At 39.6% G+C, this 26,906-nt stretch overlaps 1 protein-coding gene across 1 annotated transcript in view; it reads left to right on the top strand.

The window, feature by feature from the left end:
• The window catches only part of GPC6 (glypican 6), a 775,473-nt gene that overhangs the window by 695,277 nt on the left and 53,290 nt on the right, over positions 1-26,906 (top strand). The window contains exons 5-7 of the mRNA XM_075491966.1: positions 8,760-8,890; positions 16,765-16,908; positions 21,458-21,487. Of these exons, the coding sequence (XP_075348081.1) occupies positions 8,760-8,890; positions 16,765-16,908; positions 21,458-21,487 (305 nt within the window). The remainder of the gene's footprint in view (positions 1-8,759; positions 8,891-16,764; positions 16,909-21,457; positions 21,488-26,906) is intronic.

Genomic DNA, 26,906 nt, shown 5'->3' with positions numbered 1-26,906 from the left:
TTCAGACAGAATCCTCAACAACATTTGGCAATAACATTTGCTAAAAGTCCAGTTCAGAAGAACATCTTGCATTCAGCTCCCGTAGGGTACTGGAAGAATAATAATAGTAGACAAGGATTAACATTTTGTCTCATCTTCGCTACTTTATTTTTGCATACGTGAACAAAAATAAGATATAATCTAATAACAGTGCACTAAATTATTTAGAATTGCTCAAAGTTACAGAAAGACAAAGAAGCAAAATCATTTTAATATGGTCATTTTTTTCAATACATAGAAGAAAAATGTATGCTATGTGAAATGCTCAAAAAAATCTAGTGAACCTGCAGTACACCCTACAAAATCCATGTTGTTGCTATCTGCTGCAATAAGATGACAACTGTGTGTCAATACCTTTTTCATACATATATTGTACATGATATTAAACTGATTTCTTGAGCTGCTCTACATAAAAGAGACAGTTAGAGGCAAACCCAACAGGAGTGATAAAAAATTCTCCATTATTACAGAACTGGGTATGGAAAACTTTCGCTTATTCATACTGTTGACAATTCTTTTTTTCTTTTTTTGAGAGAAGAGTAAGTGATATTGTCATCAATCAACATGGCTACATAGCTGATCAGAAATATCAAAAAAACACGTTACAAACCTTAAATCTGCAAATTCTTATAACTGAAATTAAACATAGATAATAAATAACTAGATCTGATTATCTACACACATTTTTAAAGTTTGCCTTTTTAATTAATTGCTAATTAACCTGGCAGGGACTATTCTGGGTTCCAGTCCCTCCTGCTAGAACTTATGATGTGCTTTTCATTACATCAGCCTTTGGACATCAGCCCTACAAGCATAAGCCAGAAAACTGGATTCACTCCTTCACACCTGTGTGTCTTAAATGCTAAGATAGAGACTATTCTTTCTGTCCAGGTGAATAGCTAAGTATTCCACAGAAACAGCTTTGAAAGGAGAGCTATCAGGCACGTAAGAAAGCAGAGCTGGTTAGGGTGTTTTTCCAGCAGGTAAAATTTTGAGCCTCCTCACAGCAGGCAAAAAAATTGAAATGAATCTCCCACATCTTGGCTGTACTGTGTAAAGGTAAGCACCTTCAGGACTGCATTCTTCTTCACTACTCCTTTGAAGAACTCCATGCTCTAGCAAGAGCTACAGAAACAATCAGCTCAGAGGGCTGAGAGGGTGAACAGATCCCTCCCATGAAGTGTTATTAAGCTTTAGAAAGCATTTAAGACTGATCTGAAGTTTGTACAGGGTCCGACTTTTGCCTTGCACATTACCAATGCTTTCTCAGAAAACAGCTCCGCCGTACAGATCAGGATGGGATTCTGGCCGCTGTGGCAGCTCACTAAGGGAATGCAGACCCCTTTATTCACACGCGCACACACATCTTGAACCAGCTGCCTTGAACCATAGCCTGGACATCAAGACCACCCAGACTCTGCACCCAGACCAAGACGGTCCACCAAGTATCCAGCTTAGACCTTAGGTCTTTCCAGCTGCTGGTCTCCTCATACTCACCAGCTTGAAGTTTGCTAGCAGGACATTATTCACACACACACAGAGAATACGCTGCACACCCACACTATTATTCTCAACCAGAAAATGGTTAGGAATAGAGTTTAATAAGAATATAGAGCAGACTGCAGTGATCAGGCAGCCAACAAGTTTGCTGACCAGCAGTGCCTCCACATGGATGGCCTCTTTCAGATGTCCTCTTCTCCCCATTTTCCCATGCTTGTTCTCCAGCTCACCTTAATCTATCTCTTTCTTTGCCCTTGTTTTCTCCCATGTGAACAACCCACCCCAGGTACTTTTTCCCCTTTACTCCCTGTTTTGCTAACCGTCTGTGAAATCCTGTCATTCTTCATGGTGCTGTGACTTTTGTTCAGCTGCCTACTCTGTTACTTGTTACCTCCAGGAAAATCTCACGCCATGTCAATCAGTTCCTCATGTTTTGCTCATTTACCTAAACCTGAGGCAAGGACTAGTCATTTGCCTGCATACCTTAACAGATAAGCTTAACTGGATATTGATAACTGAGTATCCGAATAAGGAATATTAAGACCCCTTTTACACAGGTGCAAACATGAGTTTTAAGAAAACTACTTTCCCCCCACAAAAAAAAAGAGCAAGAATTAGAGAATTATGATATTATTATGCCAATACATATGTGGAGCTTAATGATAGTCAGAGAGGAAATCTGTCAATTAAGACTCATCAGAACAGAACCGTACCGTGTTCTCACATGAATAATAATGTGAAAAGGGGACTGTGGACCCTAAGAAAAACAGCAGTTTTGGCATCACTGCCGTGCCTTACTCTGATTTCCTGAGAAAAGAGTTCTTAGCACCTCATTAAACGTGAGGTGGAGTTTTACTTTCCTCTTCCTGAATTTTTTTAGTAAATCATAATCTAGCAGTAAAAGTTTTGGCAGAGTATTACAGGGATGCATTTCCACTGTTATTATATTTCTGAAAAGTCAATATGTACCCATATTTCACTTTTCAATTTTTATTTTTTATTTTGTTTCATTAATTTACCATCTAACACTAAAGATTTTAGGACCACTCTTTATATTTAGTGTCACGATGGAAAACTCACTGAGTTTTGCCTACACGACGTAGTAAATACAGCCCAAACTCCCGTCGCCCCTTGCCCTTGGTCAGAAGGTTGGGAAGCTATCAAATGAGCACTGCTTTGCAGCCCAGCATATTAACAGTTATATCCTTTTCCAAAACAGTCATTGCCACTCTCAAGGTCATAGTGAACTACAATAAGTTGCTCAGTCTGTTTACAACTGTTTCATCTTCTCTTCTTCTGCAGTCCATGGACTTGTCCATAGACTAATCCTTTGAAGCTTCCCAAATAAAAATTTATCCTTACATTCTTTCACAAGCAAGTATGTAAACAAGCACTTCACAGTTCTTCTTAAATAAGTGTTAGAGCACATATATGGGACTAGAAAAAATAGAAACCTCCTGATAGGAAATTTAAGATAAGATCTTCCTCCCTTTTTTCCCAAAACAAAGTATACCTTAAGATTTTGTGAAGGACATGCAATTTAGTATTTTACCATTCTTTGTCTCCCTGAAGAAACAATGTTTTTAGAGACTTCATCCACAGATGCTTTTCTGAATTTCCCCGGGGAAAGCTCAGCCACTGCTGGAATCTCACTGATAACTTAAAAGTAGAAGAACAACAAAGTGTGCATGAAAGGAAAAACTGATGTTACAGCCAAACTAACACAGACTCAAAAAATGCCTTCCCTTATCAGCTCCCTGAGTCTTTCCTATCAGCTCTCTGAGTCTTCCCTATCAGAACCTCTTTACATTTTCTTGATGATAGAAAGGTGGCAAGAAAAAGGAGGCACTGATTGTTTTTACAGGAACTTCATAGTTAGTTAGCGACTAGTCTATTTTGGGGTATTTTTCACTTGTCAGATGTCTCATAAATCAGTGTTCTTGCCCCTGCTCCTTTTGTTTCAATCTGGGATTTACTAGGAAGCTTTCTGGAAACCTGCCCTGAAGGAAATGCAACATAAACAGGAAGACATCACTTTCGGTATCAAGATAAGTCAAAAAGGCAGTGGCTTGATGCAGTTCCTAGGAAACAGAGGCAGATTCTTGTCTATTTATATTATTAGTCTATCCATTATTTTGCCTGGAGATGATCAGGGTTCACAAAACATCATTGCATCTTGAAATTCACAAATGGCCTTTTGAATTTTTAAGTTATACAATAAATCACTTCTAGCATGGTGATCAGCTTTGTCCCGTATGTCTCATTAAAATGGCACCTATAAAACTTTAAAAAAAAAAATCCGTGAAGTAAACCAAAAATTTCTGCAGGATCTCTTTCTTATATATTGCTTAAAATGAAACAACGTCCTTCTAAGAGCCACTGTCAAATATCTATGGTATTTCTTGGTGTGGACAAGGGAATATAAAGCAGTTAAACAGAGCTGCTGTGCTCAGCCAGCAGAGACATTTTGGGGCCCCTGCGACTACACCCTGGGACTCCAGTAGACTTGGGTTTTCCAGTGCATCAGGAAGGTCTCCACTCCTCTTTTGAGCAACACACATCTAGCAGGAGAGGTCGAGAGCAGTGGCACTGACCGTGAACCTAGTGTGCCATATGCTCTGCACTTTCTCACGACTGTTTCGCAAGCCCATGTCCTCAAGTGAGCAATTAGTCATGTTTATTGTTTCCGAGTCGCTAACAAACCCGCAACGCAAGAATGACTTACCTAAACTGAGCTGCTGGTCCACTCACCTGGCAGCTAGATGCCAGCTTTTTGCCAAGTGCTGTAGTATATGGAGAGGGAAGACATGTACTTAGCCTAAGCAAAGCAGATTTTGAAAAATGTAAAAGAGGTAAAAATAAAGAACAAATGTAATTGAACAATACAGTCCAAGTGTATTAACAACATAAAAAACAGGTAGTCAATTAATCATTCAGTTTTCAGGTTTTTATAGCACAAACAATAATTAAGCTCCCAATACCTACTATTTGAGCTGATTGAGAAATTATTAAACCCACACAGAGTCCCACTGAATTGAATTAGGCTTTCTTTGAGTTCAAAGGTCTGTTCTTGAGAATTAAGATTTCAGGACTAAAGCATATAGATTTTCTTAACTTCATTTTGAAGGCTTTCCAGCTTCTCCTGTAATAATATTCATAACATTTTTAGGAGAAAAAAAAGAGTCGGAACAACAGTGTTGTGTTTTTTGTTACATGATTATAGATTTGAAGAGCTACAGTCTGGGAAGGACCATTACATCATTTCGACTGTCCTGTCATAAATCTCAGATCACTAAATTTCATCTGATTTTCACTATATTCAGCCTAACAGCTTTTATTTCATTCAATTGCATAGGATAGCTGGTGTGTGTATATTGTATGTGTCCATACAGAATTGTGCGAGTGAATAATAAGGTTTAGCACTGCAGTGAGGCTTAGGGCTGGCAAACAAGTGGATGCAACCTAATGAGCTGAGGAAATATTTTCCAAGGGAGGAATTCACCTTAAGACACTGTGGGGTTTTTTTTTCCTAGAGATCAATGTTAAGGATAGGAGTTTCAGTCTGAATTTTAATCTGAGGGCTAACTCAAAAAATCAGTAGATAGCAGCTAGTTAACTACAGTAGTGATTATGTTCCCAAGGGGCCTGCACACTCGCAATAATATGACTGCCTTGCTCCTCAAGGCTTCTCTCAGTCTAGGGCTGTCAGATATCATCTGGATGGGTTGGACTTAATATTAGGGACAACACGATGGCTAGAGAAAGGGTAAAAGGAAGAGGTCAGTGAGAGAGAGGCTAAGAAAATCATTTTGGAGTTCATAGAAGTGGCACTTGCTCATCCTCTTTTGCTCGACTGAGCTTGTACTCCTGCAAGAAGGAGACAGGAGTAACCCAGCAGTCCAGTCACTGCTAAATCAGCCATGGCCCCACCCACCTGCTGAAACTGAAGAAGATAAAATGAGTCCTCAAACACCATTATTTTTCCATTTGTGCAAGAGCTCACCTGAACTGTGCAATTGCCCAAGACTTCTAGTCTGAGCTGAGCCCTAAAATGAGCCTCAACTGGAAGCACAACTTGTGTCAGCCTCAGAAATAATGTTGCAGGAGGAACCTGGTTTACCTCAGCCCTTCAAGCCTCTCTCATCCCAGCACGATGATTAATCCTTTTCTCGCTCAGACTCTGCCTCTTCAAATATGTCACTGTATAGGCCTCTAGTTTAACACTAGTCCTGTCCCACATTCTAGCTCCGAAACAAAAATACAGACTGCTGATATAAAGATGTACCTGTCATCAGTAAAGGTGTGGATATTTCAAATTAAACTTCTCCCTTAACCCCTTGGTCCCTAGCCATATCCTTATAGTGCTAACTAAATAAAAGATTGCAGGGCTCCAGTGTCAAGTGATGCTGTTGGCTCACAGCCTCACTGCTTCAGGCTAGCTTCTCCACAGATTTGTGTTGTGAATAGCTGCCTGGAGTGGTCCAGTCATTCCAAGCCAAAGAAGGAGATAGCAATTAAAGAATATGGACAACCTGGGATCTGCTGCTTGATTTTGCTCTCTATTATTTTTTTTTCTTTTCTTTCCCTTTTTTTTTAGCATAAAGCTACAGCCCATGTGATTGAAACATAAACTTGACTCTAACCTTAACTTGAACCCAAGCTCTTGAACCTACCATCAGACCTATACCATACTGTATCAAACAAGGAAGCTCAACATAGCAAAAAGCTCAGAGACCTTTGGCAGCCAGGAATTTCCCACATTTCTCAGCATTTGCCCACTTACAGTACAAAAACTGAGGAAAGACTAGGTCTATGGATAGGGTTAACGTTCAGAAAATAGAAGCTGATGAACTAAAGGATGTTTTTTTCTAAAGATACAAACTGTCTAAGCCAGGAACAGATCTTTAGTTTGCATCTCCTAGAACTATTAATTTTGAAGTTGAAGGCACTTTGCTTGAAGAAAGCCTGTTCTTACAGTTAAAGCTCTGGTTCTTGTTCAGTTAAGGATGATGCACTTTTCTCTTCTGCCACGTAGCTGAGATTCCACTTCAAGATTTAATTCAGAACTAGTGCCCCATGCCATCAGAAGAAACAGCAAGTAGACTCAAGCCACCACCCATTCTCATGAAGGGTCTCCAGCAATTACTTGTTTACTGTACCCTATTTCAACACAGTCTTTTATCTGAAATAGGTATTTCAGCTTAGCACTAGACTTGTCCAACCTGCTAGTTCCCAAACTAAAGTGTGCTCATACAAAGAGGCAACTGTCCTTAACTTAAGCTGTGGGCTGCTCCTACCAAAAAAAAAACCCCCACCTTGTGACTGTTTTATGCATTAACCCTAGTCTTAACCCTAATCCTGAACTAAACCACCAAAATCCAGCCACCAAAACCTGTGCCCTAACAATGCCCAGTACTGGTTGTGGCAGCTGGGATTTAGGCTGACCGCATTGCTCACAAAGTGCTAAGGCATAAATGTTTTATACAGGCATTCCGAACGTGTGAGGAAGAAAATCCTTTATACTAGTCTACACACAAATTCTCTTTGCATGTGGAAAAATTGCTAACTTATTGCAAGGATCTTTAAGTGCATGTGTGTGCATGTGTATACGTGTGTGTGTACGTTTGTGTGTACAAAAACTGTTTTGTTTCCTCTATCGGAGCTAGACGCTGTTTTCACCGAGTTTCCCACTGGAAAGCGTTTAAACTAAAGAATTTTAAAATAATGTACAGCCAAAATAACACCTCTGTTTGAAAGCAAATTCCTATCATCTCACCATTTCTCACAGTCAGCAACAAGTGCTATACACCCCACTCCAAATAACTGGCATTACACTCTTTCCAGCCTAAAAGTACTGTGAGATATTAGACCCAAATTTGCAAAAGTGCTTAGGTACCACATGCCAAGTAATTTCAGTTTCAGTGGGATTTGTAGGCATGCATTGACTGCGTATAAACAACATATTGTAGCCCTCAGGTCAGGCTGTGCATGGGAGTCTCTCTCAACTGCTAGGGTGAGACACCAGCCTCTTCTTCCCATACATCCATGCACGTATGCTTCTGTGGGGAAGGAGAAGATGGCCATGCAGGCTGGAAAGAAGCCCCAGGACTCCCCAGCCAAGTGTGGAGCTAACACTGTCATCAGGGCTACAGGGTGCTCCATGCCTTCTCCACAGCTGCCGTGGGACTGGTGCTTACAACAGCAAAGCATGCGTGGGGTCTGTTTCGGAAGGAAGTCTGGTTAATACCTTTTTTGAAGCCTAAGTCTGAAGGATAAAGAAGAGAGCATGTGAAGATTTTTGTTTATCATGTTAAAATTGCAAGTGGCATCTGTTTAAAGCTAATTAGATGCTGAAAATTTTAAATCCTAACATACGAGACAAGGATCAAATATGATGTTCAAAGGTATTGTATAAATCCAGCTTATCGCATGGCTATTGCCAGAGAAATTGTGATGAATCTGTGTCTGTGTATAGACAAACATGTGATGCATGGCAAAACCTTTTTTACTGTTATTAATGTTTGTTCAGTTGCTTGGGTTTTACTTGTTAATGAAAACAAATAGATAAAATTATTCTGAAGAGGGGCTTTAACGTAAATTAAGCAAACAATTGTTTTTAAAATCCAAAACATACAAAGAATATATTTTTCTGCATAAAACTTTCAACCATGTTTTGAAAATGTAGCAAGGCAAACATGGTTTATACCTATATGCTATGGCAGAAATCCAATATTCATCTGCTGTTCATATTGCAAGAAAATGAGATCATTAAGGTCAGAAGGAACAGCTGCTTTAATTATAACACCCTGATATATCATATCAAAGTTTTCATCATCTCACACAAACTCTAAGAACATACCCCAGGGATTCATTTCTATCATCCTGCTTTTTCTCGGGAAGGAGGCTACATAAGCACACTCCAGAGCACTGGCTGCTTCGAGTGGTGGGATGCTGTGTAAAATAATTTTACCCCAAGCTCAATAATTCTATGGCAACTATTATTAATTTTATTCCTCCTTCTGCGATGGCAGTGGTAGGGGAAGATGATTTGGACAGCTGGGAAGCTGCCCTGCAGGCTTCATGGTCCTGCTGCCACACATCCCCACGGGCTCCTGCTCGGGAGCGCTTGGTACCCACGCCTCCGGCTGGCAACGCTGGTCTGCCTGAGGCACCCGAAGGTATCCCTTCTTTAAGGGAATGGCTGCTTTGTGTTTTAACAGATGCTATGCTTCTGGTAGCGGAGAGATTAGAGGGACCATTCAACATTGAATCAGTCATGGATCCTATTGATGTCAAGATTTCTGAAGCCATCATGAACATGCAAGAAAACAGCATGCAGGTGTCGGCAAAGGTACTGTGTGAGTCGCGCCTTCTCTGTTGCTGAATGTCACAAGCAGGGGGAAAAATGTCTCCACTATTTTTCTGTCCAGACTTTAAGAAAGATTGTCCAGACCACTAGAAACTGCTTTTGCTCGTTCCACAGTTCACCAGACAGCGTTTGAATCCTTCATCTAGTTAAACAAGCTCGAAGTTTTCCAAAGGGAGTGGCAGGGAGAAAAGTACCATTTAGTAAACTCCAAATTATAGCTGTTGAGAGAGTTAAGGAAAAGAGAGAGTGCTGAAAATTAGTGGTAACTCCGTAAGCAATATCCTGCAGAGTACGTTTGGTAACTTCTGCTCATGTCTCATCTGTGATTCTCCACATTAACTTCCAAACACATTTTGATTTGTCTGGGTCAGACTGAAGTACAATGTGTTTGAGATGAATACACAAAATGTTCCTTTTAACCTCCTTTAATAGCCACTCAAGGGAAATGTCATTACATTGGACAGCTTCTGATTACCAGACCTCGGTTTGACAGAGTTTTGTCTGGATTCTGACACAAAGATAAACAGAGTTAATGATACCAGCTTCCTCCTTTCCATTTTTAGTGTGTGCGTGTGTATACACAGATCACCACCACCTCTGAACCTCATGTTAATAAGATCCTTCAAATTCAGTAGCAGGTGCTGTTGAGCCAATAGTCAACAGTTAATGGCTTTTCCTTAATATTTATCAGTGCACTGCGGTTCAAAATCTAGAGTCAACAGGTTGCCAGGTTCTCTGCATTAGGGGTTTCTACCTCCTATTGATCTCCCAATAGTCAGCTAGGTGCTGGCTAGACTGCCATCCAAACTACTGAATTTCCATTGCTTGGAAGGAAGCTGCCGTAGCTGGGAAAAATGTGGGGACAAAAGGCAGGAGGCTGAGGTTAATATTCTTCCTGCCAACCCCAAATTAGACGCTTTTTATGGCCCCAGTGCTGCAGGTTGCTAAGGATTTCCTTCAAGATGCTTTTTACTTTCAACCTACATGAAGTTACTCGGATTTTAAAAGCAGTCTACATCCTGCGCGATGAGACTTTGTTCTGGCAGCAGTGATCAAGGCATTTAACAGCCAAATTCTCTCAAATATTTTGGGAATTAAAGGCTGGCTTCAGCAAAATCAGCCCTTAACTCAAAAAAAGAAACAAAAAATATTTTCACTGAAAACTCACCCAAGGCTCAGGTGTATTTCATTTTCTTATTTACTTGCTCAGTTCTCACAGTTTTTTGTTGGTCAGGAAGCTGCATCCCCTGCCAGAGTCCAATGACATCACCTTGGCACAAGCTCATCTCACTACTCATTTGTAGCAGAGCAGATCATTTCTACTGTCCCTCAGAAATATTTTATTTGCTGTAAAGATTGATAAATCACAGCAATTCCATTTGCAATGTAAAGTTTTTCTTCTAAGAGAAATTTTAGCCAATATTTTTTAAAATATTGAGAAACAGAAACAAAATTTTATCAGTGAAATTTATTTTATTATATTTTCATATATAACAGAGCTGTCTATCCTTGAGGGGCCTTTGTATATTTCTGTGTAGACTGTTATTCTCCTGAAAAGTGATTTCCTTGTTTTCCTAGGTTATACCCGTCTTTTTTCAGGTCCTAACACATGGAAATGCTTTATTCTTAAAGAAAAGTATAAGAAGGCAGACTTTGGGTTTAGTGCTGTGTTCTCCTATGTCATGTCAGATCTGTAGAGATTATATATGAGCAGACTTCGAATCAGACATCTGTCGTCTAATTTTTCCCCCTTATACATACTGACCACTTAGAGCTTCAGTGAAAATGACAGATACCTTGCCAGATGTAATGGGGTGCATGGATTGCAATTGCAAACCTATGTAGGAGAAAAGCCACGCTTGTCAATTATTCTGAGACGCCTCTCAGAAAGCTTCAGACAGGATGCCGAAATCACGCTATTTTCTCTTTCTTCAAACAATTTTGTATCTTGCATTTGACTGTACCCACTGAAAATGTGGTGACTAGGAATCACAGCTATTTTTCCACAAGTCAGTCAGTGCATTTTTAGAATGGGAAAATGATGATGCACTAACAATGTTATGCCTGCAACACCCACATCCACATAGATTATTCTTCACCACTGACATGCAGCTTTTCTACCTAAAAATCTGGTTGATGTCTGGGAGGAGGTGTATGCTGTATTTAGTAGAATTTGGGGCCATTTTGTGTAATGTTGTTCCTTTTTTAAAAGGAGTGGATCAAATGAAAACAAACAGTTTCTTCCTGAAGGGCCTCTCACTAATCTTATCCTCTTTGCGGGCAGAAGACCCAGAGTTTATTTAATCCAAAATCCAACCCTCTCCTGTTTCAAATATTTATATAAAATTGCCCTATTCCAAAAGTCACTTGCATTAAATTTCACTATCAATTTGTCTTTGTATCACAAAATGATGTTTTGTATTATACCACCTGCAATTATATATTGAAATTTATTTGAGAAAAATAGAAGTATGTTTGACATAACACATTGACTGTACATTACTGTGCATATGGAGGCAAAATTAAATGAGCAACAGTGTACACTTTCCAACATACTAAGTGTATGAAAATAAGTAAGAATGCGTGCTCTTATGTGAATGATGAAGTCATCAGTTTTAGACATCAGCAGAAAAATAAATCATGAGCTTCCTAAGTCTCCATTTTTATGGTTTGTCCCTCCATTCTTCACTTGATGTAGTACTGAAGGTTTTGTCCAATATCTTTTTCCTATAAATATGCACCTCCTATTCAGCACTATTCTTCTGAGAAATAGTCTTCATGGTTACAGTCATACTAATAAATAAAAGGGGGACAAGGACCAGTGCCTGATCTTGAGGCCAAAGTGTCACAGCCTGATTCATTTCTATACTGCTGAGAGCTACCTTCTCTGGAGCTGTTTCATTCTGCCAAGAGCAAGTTGGAACATCCAAGAAAAATCCAGTGAGCTAACAACCAGTGCAGACAGTCAGGGCTTATTGCTTGAGTTCACGCCTTGGCTTTCATTTCCTTAGAAGACACAAACCCTCTGTCTCCAGTCTTGATGGGTGCACATCAATATCGAGACAAAGAATTATAGAGGTGCCACATGTACCTCTTCTATCTTTGTACTTCCGACCAAGGACATACAGACTCAGCCATATGCCAGTACCTGTCACTGCATAAAATGGAGCATCTCTGTTCCTAGGCCATTAACTTTTCTTGTTTGGGTGCTGATTGTGGTTGATTCTTTTAGCACAGTTCACATTAACTAGGTACTAGTATTATGTTAAGATCCTCCAATTCATCCTGAGGCTGGAATCTTTCTCTGTTTTCTTGACATTTCTCTGCAGTCTATACTCAGCACTGGCTGTCTAGAAAGTCTGACCACAAATCTCTAGGCTTCATACGCTGCTCACCTTGTGTGGCTGTCACGTCCCTGAACAGCAACCACACAAGGTCCTTAGTTTGCCTCAGGGAAAGTCACATCCCTGACAGCTGCAATATCTGGAGATGCTTTTCAAAAAAGGAGCAATGGTCTAGAAAGTCACACCCCAAGTCCTTTCTGCTAGAGGAATGTACATGCTCTGAATCAGACCTGAGTTTCCCTTCCCTTGAGTTTCTCCAAAAAGAGGCAAGGACTGAAGATCATCAAAACCAACTTCCATAGCTTCATCATCTAACACCCACAGCCATTCTGACAGAGTACCTTCTGCAAACCAAACCACACAGAGTGCAAAAACAATCAGTCTGAGCTGTCTGAGATGCCTCCCAAGACATCGGCACTTTTTAAGAGTAGGCTTTGCAACCTGGGTCTACCCAGACTTCAGTGGTGTTCCCTGAAGGTTGCCTCTGGTAGAAGTCAGGTTGCAATAGATTTACCTTGCGTTTCTGCTGATAGTGTCTGAGACACGTCATCTTCATTATTGAAATCTGTTTGTTATTCGCCAGTGATGCCTCTTTGGTATTTGAACATTATAGTGCCAAACTCAGTGCTCAGCAACAGCTTGATTATTTCTCAGGTAAAAGTTTCATATTCTGTATATTGTTTCCCATGGCTCCGTTCATATCCAAGATTTAGTCATAGCATACATTTACCTTATTCTTATTCTCATGCTCCCTGAGGTAATTCAGGGAGTCATATTCAGAGAGTCGTAACACATAAATGCTCATTTCAATCCCGGCCAAAACAAAAGTGTTTTGGGAGCCTTCACAATCTTCCCATAAGGCTGTCAGTACCATTACTTTTGATTCCTGCTTCAAGTCAAAGATTAAATCTTACATCTGTTCCATTTTAACAATATGAATGTTTAGTAGTTAACATCTGTAGAGATTGCTCGTTCACAAGAAGTGGAGGAAAACTCAAAAAACAGCAGAAAAGATGTTATAACATCCATTTTTCTTCAAAATGGAGACAATTCCTAATCTGGTTGCATCAGCACAATTTTGTCTTCATTGCTACTCAAAACACACCATACTGGACTATTTTCTGCATTTTAAACAGTCTGATTCTATACAGATATGTTTGGTTGCTATAAATGTCATTTGGCTGCCATGCCAAGATTTTTGCACTTTCATAAAGGCTATCCCATAACTGAGTCTCCCCTTAGTAAGTCTTAAATCTACTTTTATCTGAGCTGATGGATGTGCCATTTTAACCCATAGATATATGTTCCTTTTTGGCAATTACTTCAACTAAAAGGATGAATGAGCTCCATGACATAGCAGACTACCTATGCATTATTTATCAGGAGGAAATCTTCATAAAAGTACATCCAAGGTTCTTCTTAAAATAGCCCCCGAGTTTCATATTAACAAAACCTCTTCATTTATCTATGTTCTTTCCAGAGCCCTGTGCAGGCAAAATATAATGGCATTTCAGGAAAAAATCAATGCTATGCTATCTGAAGATGAGAGAGTCAATGGAGCAGAGTCATATAGAGACACTCAACACGAAACACTGAGCACTAGCACATGTCTAAATAACAGTATGACTCAAGGCTTCATAGAGAACAAACTATCTGCTGGGATTCAAAACCTCGAGTTCTCCTGGAAAAAGGACTCTTTTTTTACAGTATCTACTTCCTAGTCCTGAGGTAGATACCTCCATTTAGTCAGCTCGATAGATGTAATTCTTCACTGGCTCTGTTGACCTGATCTCATGGCTTGGTTCATATTCCCGACCATAGAGGTCTGGTGCTCTTCGTGACATCCTAGGATACCCCATTTGAGCTTTAGCTGCAGTTCAGTGGGGAATCGTCTTGTGTTAAGACAGTCCTAACAGTTGCCTCAGATATCCCAGGACATCACAAACTATCATAGATGCTGATGTGAGAGCAACTGAAGGGAGCTTTTGATCTCCACTGTCTAAAATGGGGGCTTAGATGTTTAGCTTAAATATAGACAGCTACATGTACACACCTAAATTTAGGTTTCTTAATTTCAAATGGAATGCCTTCTCTAAATTCAGATGAAACGGACTACACCAATTATATATCAAATGCAATTTTTTAAAGACAGTGGATTTACACTGCCAATTCACAGCATGCGTAATGAAACACCTGAATATTTTTCCAGAAATTGCTCAGTATCTCTGAGTAGCATTGTGAAGACAGTATTTCATGTGCTGCTTCTTGGGAAGCATTTGTTAATTTCAGGCATCAGCTTTACATTTTCTGTCCTGTCAGTTAATACCTGGACGCAAATTAGAAAATGTCTCTCTTTAACTCAGAATTCAGTTATTGAATATTGTACCTTTACTGCATTTCTGCCAGGTCATTTAAAAAGTAAATTATTTCTTCTTCTGTGATGTAAAAATTGCTATCTAATTTTCGTCTCCATTATTGTCTGGCTGTACATAAATTTGTTCATATAAAACTACTTGCTACAACTATTTGTATGAAGCTAAATGCCACAAAGTCGATGTTGGGTTTTTTTCAGTATGTCGTAAGAAAAATGAAATATAAATTATGTAGACTTGCAGTTACTCCACATGGTCATACAAGTAGCCTAACAGTCACACACTGTGAAATTTAAGGAGAAGATTCAGTATCCTTACTTTCCTTTCCCCTGAGAGTCAAGTTGCATGTTTTGGATAATTGTCACTTGTCTTTGTAAGCAAATACATGATTGCTTAATTGACTAAATGGGATTTCATAGATATCTAAATAAATGGTTATGTTTTCTGTACGTAATTTATCTTCAGTCAGAAGAAATATGAGTAAAATTTTGTAAGGATAACTGATGCCCCCAACATATATATTTGGCCCTTTAAAATGTACAGTATCATACACAATCATGTATAAATCCTGAACATTAATCTTAGTTGAATTTTCTTCACAGAGGAAAAATAAGATTCTTTCCTGCTGAAAAACTGACAACTTTACAAGCTAAAATCATCTTTCCTGTTTGATTAAATGAATTTATTGTCCAATAGTCCTCATGCCTAGGGAGGCTAGAAACTATTAAAAAAATCTTACAGATATTCTCAAACCAGACCAAGCAGTATTCCACTCACAAATTAAAAATCCCAATGGCCATACAACAGCTGACTTGCTGGACTTTGAGCCAAAACAGACCTGATGACTGGACATAAATTTAGTATGAATCAATTTCTTTCAGCAAATTTTGAATCATTTAGGGCCTCTAAATTAACATCAGGAAACCTAACTACGAGCCAATTGTAATGTGTCCTGAAAGCAACAAAAGTCACAACATCCATGGCTACTTCAGAGAGAACTACTCAAGGCAGAAAATCTAAAAGTCTAAAAGTGAAACATGAGTCTTTTTGATCACTGGCTCACAACATAGCTGTTATCTGCCACACAAAAAGGAGTAATCTGGTCCTACAAACAAAACATAGCACCTGCATAAGAGTTTTCACCTCCACAAAACTCATTCAGACAGATAGTTTGTGTCTGGCATTAGGGTTTTGTAAAATACATCTTACAAGAAATTCTGACACTTAATTTTTTCTTCTGAATGAAGGCAAAATGTTGAAACAGCCAAAATACAATGGTCACAAAAAAGAAAGATGATTCCAGAACTGAAACAGGTGGTATGAAGGCAAACACTAGGATCCTACTTCATCAAAGCACTTGAAAAATTTAACTCTCTGAATATTCTACCTCCTTGCAGCCAAGCAACTTCTGTGAGATTTCCTCTGGGATATATACTTGATATCCAGTAGTCAAAAAGTGTCCTCTGTGTCCTTTAGTATCCACAAGATATATGCTACTGAAACTTTTTTCCAAATGGAAGTATATGAAAAATTTCATAACCCTAAACATTATTTTTATACCTAGAAAACAAACACACTAGCAGAAAATAATTCTCACTATTGCCCCCTCAATATGCCTCACCCCTCTTCTAGGGAGAGACTTGCTCGGGAATAAGAAAAGTAATCCGGTTATAAGACTATTTCATCATTGACCTTTTCTCTGAGACTACAAAGAGAATTACCAGGTAGGAAGAGCTGTGGGTGGGGATTATGAAAGAGCTGTGATTCTGGGTAAATACCACATTTTAACAAAAACTAAAACAATTATCAACTAAGTCCTGCCACAAAGGACTTCCTTTAGCTCATTTCTCTTCCTGGAAAGATAGCAATTAAAATGCTTTCAGATGTTAACTTTCTAGAATAATCAGATTCCTAAATTAAGGGGGTTTTAAGGTCCCTATATGTTTTTATATCTTCTCTGAGTCATTAATAATGCTTAATTATTAATCTGAGTTTTAATGCAGGGCAAGTGCTCAATTCAGTATTATCAAAATTTCAATCAAAGCTGGTTTCAAATATATGAAAGAGAGGATAAAGAGGCTGTAAAATACTAGCTTCCCTTTTTCTGTGATTGCCATATAACCTACAATGTCTTTTTCAGGTTTTCCAAGGATGTGGCCAACCTAAACCAGCACCTGCCCTGAGATCTTCCCGTTCTGTCCCTGAAAACTTCAATACTCGGTTTAGACCATATAACCCAGAGGAGCGACCTACAACTGCTGCTGGCACAAGTTTGGATAGGCTGGTAAGGCAAAATATATTTCATTTTTGAATTAGTAGAAATGGCTTGGTAATATAGTAGAAGAGCGATAATCTCCTGACAATTTTTTTTAATAATTTCATAATCACTTTACATAGTTTCTATGCCAGCTGTTCCAGCATTCAGTAAATCTTTTTTTTCCATTGGAAATGGTACAGAATTGCATTGTAGGAGAATAATATGACTCAGTTTTTATGTGTTATAAATGTTATAAGAGAATAAGCTCTTTCCTGCATGCCAAAAAACAGATGAGTCACAACAGGTACTTTGCAGTATAACTTCTCTTTGAAAAGTGATCTATAGCAATATTTTATTTTTTTTTTATTTTATTAAAAATGTTTTTATGTATTAAAGCAATTTTTAGCGGCTAGTTCTTTAACATACACACTCGCAAAGGCACATTGATTTGTTCCACTTCTTTACTTAATTATAAAATTACCACTGCTTTATTTCTATCCGTCTCAAAAATTGACTTTTATCAGCTAAAACTTCAGTGATCATTAATCTTGCTTTATTTATCCAATCATTTTGAAAACAAGACTGTAACATAAGATTATTTTCTTTACTACCAGTCATTGGATTCACATTTCAGACTTCGATGTTCTTGCTATTTATACATCTATAGATTTATAGTGGGCTAATTATTATAGCTGTTAATACTGTCTCAGCAATCATCTCGAGGTAAAGCCAATGAGCAAAATTAAAGAGTTGTAAAGCATCTGAATCAAAACAGACTGTATCTCATACCCTCCGCTTGCCGAGCTTATTGCTGAACACTTGCATCGTGTTGGTCTGTCTTGCTGAAGAGACTCGTGCTCAGGGCCGTAGCAAGAGTGAGGGGAGAGGGGTGCCCAGCTGGAAACAGCCACCGTTAGTCGCGGGTATGAGGTTTCAGTGAGCTGCACTCCCACTGGGTACCAGGCAGGTTCTGGCTGCACTAGGGTACCAAAATGCCTTGCTATGGTTCTGATCACAAGCCTAAAACGTCTAAAAGTTTCTCCGATACGCAGCTTAAATCACTAAGCAGGAACCCAAATATACTCATTCAGATAAGGACCTGGGTATCTCCTTGACACCATCATTCAGCAAATTCCTTTGATGATCACAGTTTTCCACAGTGCCAAGTCTTTCCAATCGCTTCTATCTATGCTGTATTCTATCTATACTGTACTCTGTCAATCTTCATTGCAATTCAACTAAAAAAATACCATGGCATTTCTAGTCAGGACCTGGGATTACAATGTTTGTTAGTTCTCTGCTCTTCTGGAAATAGTGTAGCCTGGTTATCCTAAAAGGAGAAGCAGAAAAGATGTTTACCTCCATTGTAGACTTAGGTCTTTCTACCACAGCAGATTCACAACCCAGGTTAGTACCTCAGGCTAAAAATCTGGCTGGTAATGCTCAATCTGTTTTTGACAGGTTCTTAATTTTACTCTTTCACTTCAGATTCAGAGAACCAGTCCTTGTGTACTGCTCAGTGCAGAGGCCTGGATCTTGATCTAGAACTGGCCAAGGTAAAGCGAAGGGTCACCAAAGCCTGTAGGTTTCAGCCATGCTCCGGGCAAAGCTAAAGGTTGCAAACGGAGGAAGTGGGAGGAAGCGCATACAAAGGAGGGCTGGTAGCACAGTTCAGCTTGGATTACTCTTATGTTGTAAGGACAGTTCAAGCATTTGTGCAATGAAAAAGAGAGGTTTCAGAGACTTTCCATATTTGCATAAGGAGAATACTTCTAAACACATTAATATCTTTTTTAAAGTACAAGCTTCCAAAATACTGAGCAGCATCCTGAATAAAGCAGAGATGTGTCATATGCTGCCGGCCTTTAAAGGCTGTAACTAATGAAAATTGACAATGCAGATAATCCTTTTTAACTCATAATAACTTGTAGATTTTCAAAAGGGAACTTGTCTCCATACGATTTAGCTAGGTTTGTTTCCGCATTATTTCAGATAAACAAAGAGCTTAGCATTGCTGCTGTTACTTTAAAAAGTGTTCAAGCCAAACACCTATTTGTTTTTCTTGCTGGTGATATTTAAAACAATAACTATTCATCACCTGTTAACGATGAGCGTTGGTATCAAATCCATCTACAAATGGCAGTGATGCATGTGTTATCTCCTTTTGGGTCGAGACCAACAATCCCTCAAGTTAGAGATGGCCACTGGCTTCAGCCAGAGCAAGAAAAGGCTGTTTATGTGGATTAGAGCAGAAGGCCTTGTTTCAGAGCTGTAATCCTTTAGCAGCACTTGGGAAAGGTCACTGCCTGCATCTCACACCAACTTGGGTAATTTTATCCAGAAGGATATAAATGTTGCACTCCTGCCTCGCAGGAACACCATTCAACCTGCCTACATTGGATCCTTAGCGTTTAATGCCCTGAATCATTCCCTGAATCACGTATCTCTCTTCATTAACTATAGACAGAGCCTGGAGGACCAGCTTCAGTTAGATCCTCCTAACCTTTGCAATGCAAAAGGACGTAAGGAGAATCCCACTCACAGCAGTTTTCCAGTCTGCACACTGATCATTTGCTATTGCTTGCTTAATACAAACGTACAGCAATATTAGTATTTTGATAGTAGTGTCAAACAGTTAAAGCCCCTTTTTATTATTATAGATATGAGAAACAAATCTTTCCTTGTGAGTCAGCTGACTCTTCAGTCTTACATTAGTGCTTTTAGAAGTCTGTTCTGGAGTTTGTATTCATAAAACACTGTCAGACCACTTAACTTTAAACTGTCATCGCGAAGTCCAAACATGCAGCTATGTAAACCTCAAAAGAAGTGACAAGCAATTCTGCTTTCATCTGTCTTTGACAGCATGTCCTCAGAAGAGACCAAGTTTAGAAAATATTTCCTCTGCATCTCAATCTTATACAAAAGTAGCATATCTGAACCAATTTTTTTACTCCTGCTCATATCCCCCATAACCTGCTCATATTTATAAGCTTAATTCAGGTGAGCATATTTTATCAGATATGTTGCACAAAGCAGCCTTCATAAGAAGCCTACACTGAAATCACTGGGTCCTGAACCCTTCTGAGAAACAGCTCCTTCATCCTTGCCTGAACTTGTGTGATTAATCCAGCTAATCCATTCCGAGAGGGAGAGCAGTTTCCCTGTGTTATTGTCATAGCTATAATCAGTAAGGCCTAATAAACAAGAAATAGGTCAAAATAAATTGTGAGAAATACGGAAAAAAATTTAAATATCCCCCAAAAGCAGTGGTATAGCTGGTTTAAAATGCATCAGATGTATTTAGGAAGTTACACAGAGCTTGAGAGAGTTGTCTAAGCATAGATGTAAAGCACCATCTGAGACACCCCAGAGTATCTGAAACATGGGACTGGCAGATATGGCACAGGACTAGAGGAGACCAATATAATTCTGGAGAGGTGTGGGGAACCGGGTAGAATATGCTGCAGCATCTCAAGCAATTCAAGATACCTATGCTCAGGCAATTCAATCACATCGTCACAGCACAGGGCCTAAGTCAGACTCTTTCTGAAGTCAATGGAGAGAGACACACATCTTTGGAGAGTGATTCACCCCATCTGTCACAGACACCTCTCATACACTGGGAAATGAAAGGCTCAGCTAGATATCCACATGTAGATACGCAACACTGAGATGCCTCGGAGTATCTAAGACATCTAATTGAGCTGGCAGAGAGGACAATCCTTTGGGATGCCCATGCCCTCCTGGACTGGCAGCTGAAGGCTGGGCAGGACACCCTAGAGGATGCCTACTATTTGGCATCCAAGTGCGAGAACAGAACTGAGCCTCAGCTTTTCTCTGCAGGTCCCTCTGGGTGGAATTCAGCTACATAAACATAGTCACCTAATGCTATTTGAGATGCTTATGGTCTTCAAGATGTCCAAATGTGAAAGCAAAGTTTCAGGAAACCTGGCTGGAAGTGAGATAGAATACCTCAGAGCTACTAAATTCACTTTCTATGCCCATATTTAGGTAACTGGATTCCATCCTATTTCTCTACTGACTGTAACAGAAGCAAAAATGAGGACTTTTCTGATTTAATATAGAGATCCATAGTGTAGATACCTATAAATAGCTATCTAGATCTGAAGTCTAGATGACTGTAGCTTTTACTGTGAACATAGAGAAATAAAGGTCTTCGTTCAGTTGTCTAAAGATAGGTTTAGGCAACTGAATTGAGTTCAAATATTTCTAAAGCATGATTCATCTCATCTTAAAGTATACGTTTAAACAGCTCAGAGAAATCATTCCCTATCCCTCTGCTAGAAAGTGCCAAAAAGTAACAACCTTAGGCTAGGCATCTAGCAATTACACCTGAAGTTCAGCAAGATAAATACTCTCAGAAACTAAATAATTTTAACCACTGAGCTCAGCTGCTTCTGTAGAGCATGATCTAAGATTTCTCATTTAAAATCAACTGCTTATAAATACACGTTATCTTCTCTGTGGTTGCCTGTTTGGTATAACCTGTGGTTTATTTTGTTTTGTTTTGTTTTGTTTTTCTGTTCCCTGAATCTGTTTCCCTCTTGCTTCTCAGAGGACTATCTGGAGGACAATGCAACATGGTGTAAGCTTTGGTATTCTTATTCTTCACCTTCATTCCCATTTGTCTCTGTACAATGCTGGGCAAAACACTCCTTTAAGTTTCATCTTCACCAGCTTTACTTTGTGTGTGTCTTGTAGGCTAAAATGCTAGCGGTTCTTTCTGTAATTTTGCATTCTGGCTGATTTAATTCTGCCCAGTGCCCAGAGCTGCTAGCTCCTTCCAGTATTTTTCTCCCGCTTCAAGGATGATGCCTCACACCCAGAAAGGAGCATATGTATTCCCTCAGTGAGCTAAAAGCTGGCGTAAGCGTCCCCATGGTCTCAGACCCCGCATATGCACGTGCAGCAATGCAGACACTGCGGTGGCATTCAGCTCTGAGTCCTGGTGGCATTCAGCTCTGAGTCCTGTGCCTTGAGATAGCACTGGAGCAATGGAAACAAGCTCCCCGCCCTTCCTGGGCTCGCTCCCTAGAATTGCCCCTGTCTTGCTGTCCGATCTCGGGCAAATCACCGAGTTTCTCTGGGGGAGCTTGATAAAGTAGATTCCCTTATGCTTTCCAGCTTCATAAGTTTTTGTGAATGTTAGAGGTCCCTGGTTTCGGACAGAAGGCCTCCTCGGCAGGGTTCAGCACAGCCCAAGGGGAAGGCAGGAACACAGCACTACGCAGATATGCATCACCTCACTTGTGAAGTACCTCAAAGCATTTAGCTTGGACTATTATATCCTGCTTCTTAGCAGGACTAATTAGTCTACAGAGAGCACCATGCTGATATAGCCATACTACCTCCTGCGTTTGAGCCGCCTCAAATACCTCTGTATCCACCGCATCACCGTACAGCACAGTGCTGCCTTAATTCAGCTGGAATTTCTCCCGAGAACATACTGCAGCCTGACCTGGCTGGACGTGTATAAAATAATTCCACATTTTCTTTCAGGAGGACGTGGAAGCTTTCTTGATTTTCCACAAGGGAGCTGATGCACTATTAACCATATAATACATAATGCACATGCATACTATGGAGATAGGCAACTGAGAAATTGGCCGTGGCATTTTGCGAGTGATTTACATTCAAGTATAGTATAGTGGCTGCATAGATAAGTGGATGAGTGTGCACCCAGTCTGAAAAAGAAAACCTCTCATGCTCTTTACCCTGGGGAGGGGAATATATTGTGTCACACTTTGTAGGAAAATATTCTTTTATCTTTCCTCCTGCTTTCCTTAAAAGTAAATAATTCTCAATTTCCATGAGCAGAAGACCCTGAAACTTTTTTTTTTAGGAATAAAGTGGGAGGTATTTTAAGTGTCCATTCAGTCATATTTTAATTTTTTTTTTATTCCATTGTGTAATGATTTTCGTTACAATAAAAAAATGCAATAGTAACCTAACAGATCTGTTGTGAACAATTCCTTCCCAGTGCTCCAAAACTACATGAAGTAGAAAATATGATTCAAGCAAAATGAATCTGCTTTGCATTTTAGCTATAAAAGACTAAAATTAACAGGACAGTGTACTATGAAGACACTGATCTGAATTGCCCAGGGAATCCTCTCCGGCACTCCTGAAAGTGGAGTTTATGTTTCAGTTTTGTTAGAATCCATTTAGTCCAGAGTCTAGAAATGTTAAATATATGCAGTGATAGCACAATTTTCCTGAGATAGGATGTTTATTCTCAACATTTTATTTCTCAAGAGGTCCTAGAATAAAACCCAGTAGGTATAAATCTTAGAGGGTTTAAAATACTGAGATGAATTTTTTCAAACACTTTCTGCACACAGAGGCCGTAGGGAAAGATGCAAACAATGAGCCTGTAAAAGACTTCATAGCTCAGGAGGTATTGGTCACGCTCTTAAGAGTGAAGACGACAGGCTCATGCAGGTGTTTTAGAAGCCCACTGACTTCCCACAGGCTACTCCCCCCGCAGCCCTTCGATGCTGGGCTGTCGGACGTGCCATTTCACCCTCTGTCATGTTAAGCAGCAGATAACTCCTGTAAAACATAAGGCGTACAGCTCCTCCAGTTTTAGGTTTTGTGTGCTTAAACAGAGTCCTGTTTCTTATTAGCTGTCTGGATACAATACGCACAATGAATAAATATGTTTTGCAACATTTGTCGTGGTCATTTGGTGTCAGATTTAGGATTTGCTTGGTTCTCCAAAAATAGGTGTTTGCTTAGTGTCAGCTTTTGTTTATTCTCAGTTTCTATGTCACAGCAATATCTAAGTAAGTTTAAGTCTGTGCGATCACTTTTTCCCTCATGGTTAATACCAGTTTCAGGTGGCAAAGGCAGATGAATGATGGTGGCTGTCAGAACCCTCCTGGGAGACCTGCCAGAGTCCTGTTTTTAAAAACAGCAATATTATTCCGTACCCCAGCTGAATGGCTCTGCACGCTGTGGTATCTGATGCATTGCATTCCTAATGTGCGTGAGGCGGTTACTAAGAAAGAGCTTTATTACAGTGGTTGCCTCTGTCTTCAGGTGGAATGGGTCTGCCTGCTGTTCGGACTCTGCTTAGTAAGAGCAAGGAAAGACCATCTTCCAACAGTAACAGGAAAGACAGCTCTCTACCTTAATTAGATGTCCAAAAAAATGCAGTCTTGGTTACCATGCAGTGTCTGCCATGCCTGAATAGTGATGTGTTTCCTGTCTCATTGAACACAGTGCCTGCTTATCTGCTAAAAATGTACTTGTTAGTACTGGTGGAACTTCCTTTACCTGATGGGTGTGAAGACCCACTGAGGGTCATCATCTCATCTCCAGGAATGTCTTAGGGGTATGAACAGTATCACTGTTACAGAGATGGGGGATACAAAACGTGTAGGCAGAATCCACTCCGGATTACTAGACTTGTCTGCATACAGTAAGATGAAGAAATGGCATAGTCACGAGTCTTCAGTTGTTGTACATTGAGAAATTATGTGATTCCTGAGCTTAGCTGTTAGGGTAAAGAAAAGCAGGATGTGTAGGCCAAAGTTTGTACGTCTGTGCCATATCAAACCAGACTAAGATGAAGTGGGATTTATTTGCCCTAGCTTTTCATGTTTCTAATGTTGCTATCAAAGTCTGACCTATCACCTCATTCCTTTATTAACTGATGGAGACAATTAGGCACGTCCAGACCTTAGTTAAGATACTCATTTGGAGATGACAAGAATCTGAATTACCCATTTCTCCCCACTGAGTATGAAGATAATCTGGATGATTAGCTCAGACATTCAATTTGTAGATGTCTAAATGTAACCATAATGCTGGGCTTTGGAGTTAGGCTCTATGAATCTAATGCGCACAAAGGAGATTGTGGTCTATAAAATATATTGATAGATAGTTCTAATCATACTTCTAATCATACTCATTGTCGTGGTATTATCAGGTACCCAGAAGGATTGCCAGTCTCCAACAAAAACAGTTCATTCCAGAGGCTGCACAAGTTTTATTCAATGACAATTCTCCCTTGTAAATTTGGATGAAAATCCACTTCCTTCCATTTGATGTTTTAGCCTCTGCTCAATAAAGACTAGGGGTTTTTTTCCAATATACAGAAGGTTTGTATTATCAGCCTCTGGAAGATGAATCTAAGGAGAAAATACATCAACACTGCTCTTTCAGCTAAAAGATAGATCACATTTCATTTCACGTGTCTGTGCATGAATCTGTGCAGAAGGGAAAGTGAATTCTTAATGTTCTTGTTAATGCTAAAGAAAGATAGTGACTACTATAAACATCCTCTGCACTTTAGCATTTTGACATGATATTAAAAGAAAAAATATGGTTTAAAAATTGGTAGCAGGGCTTGTGTCCCCACTTGCAGTGCATAAACCATGCTCATTTAGATGCTTCCAAGTAACATGACAGTAACAACGATGACTGACTACCTGCCTGAAAGGTGTTACACTGTGATGAATTCTTGCATTGTTAATATGAGTACAACCAACAAGTTCTAGGTTTCCATAAAAAATGAATTTTGTAATATATCACCAGTTCATTTACCACTAGAGAATTAGAGGGTCCTTTTGTGCAAGTGACTACAGACCATAAAATGTCTTTTCAGCAACAAAGTTAGTTGTGCACAAATGTGGATACCAACAGAGAAATTAATTTCTGAATTAATTGCACATAGTGATTCTCACTCTCTAAAGAAAAATATGTGTAATACTTTACTGGCAATTAGTTTTCTCCAGCCTTTTGCAGCTATTATTTTGCTAGACTGCAGTACACAGATATATTGTGAACTCATAAGAGGGGTGTGCAATGCTGGACTCCACTTATAACAAATGGTAGGTTATAGCAGACTGAAAACTGATTTCCCAAGCCAAACATCTCATGTATTTTTCTTTGGTTGTAATAGACAGAAATTGACACTTTATGGACTTTTATGTGTATTACTAGTAGTTAGAGAGGAGATAAAATACAAGGACTAAAAAGGTTTACCTTCATACAAATAGTGACCCTTTTGTGAACTTTCTTTAGTCAAAACCAAATATTTTACATTAGGAAAGATTTCCTACATTTTCCTCCTGCTTTTATCTCCCATCCCCCAATCATATCAATGTATCAGTCTAGGTTGTTGGGACAGCAATACAGGATGCTTCTATAAAGCAGCTGCCCATAAACAGCAAAGCTTGAGTGGCTAGTTACAGATAATTATTGATGGGAAAGCCAAGACCTTTAATAATACTGGGGAAGGGGGAAGGAAAGGATTCATTGTATCTAATTTTACCCACCATCAGCTAAGGACTAGTCTAAGGTTGTGCATCTGTTAGCAGACCCAGCAGCGCTTTTTGCATCCTAGGTCTAGGTGTAGCTCCTAGCAGCATCACAGCTTCACACTAGGGCAAAATGCATAGCCTCCATATTACCGCTCCAGGTGCTTAGTCACCGTGGAAAGTAGGAGAACACCTGCGAGATGCTTCAGCAGATACCACTCTGGACACTGGCCTGTACTGAGGTACACAGTAATAGAGACCTCCAACTACAGGAGTAAGAGTTTGTAGTATAGACTCCCTCCACAGCTGGTTAAGAAAACAGCCGTTTTCAGAGTGTAATTCTCACAGTCTAATGTAGACATCTGCCACAGATTGCATTAATAGCTCCCTAGAAGTGCCAATGTTCCTCTGTCTACTATGAAGAACTTTAGGCTTGACAAGATATTTAGCTTACAGAGGGCTAGAGCTGAGTTAGAAGAAGCCCTGCTGAGCAGTCAATACTTTACTTCTCCACAGACAGCCCTGTCGAAGTGAACGTGACTGAGACTATTAGAATTTAGGACTTAGCTGTACGATTCTCTGGGGACAGAGTAGATGCTCACAAGTTCACCATGTTCTGATGGCTTTGCAGGCTGGTGGCAGTAATCATAAATGACCATCGTCTACATGTCTTTGTTGGTTTTCCTGGGTTTTGCTTCTTCTGCACTGAAAGTATGTCATGTACTTGTCACTTCTGGT

Source organism: Mycteria americana, chromosome 1, assembly GCF_035582795.1.
Source record: "Mycteria americana isolate JAX WOST 10 ecotype Jacksonville Zoo and Gardens chromosome 1, USCA_MyAme_1.0, whole genome shotgun sequence".
NCBI lineage: Eukaryota > Metazoa > Chordata > Aves > Ciconiiformes > Ciconiidae > Mycteria > Mycteria americana.
This window is presented reverse-complemented; position numbering and strand designations above follow the sequence as displayed.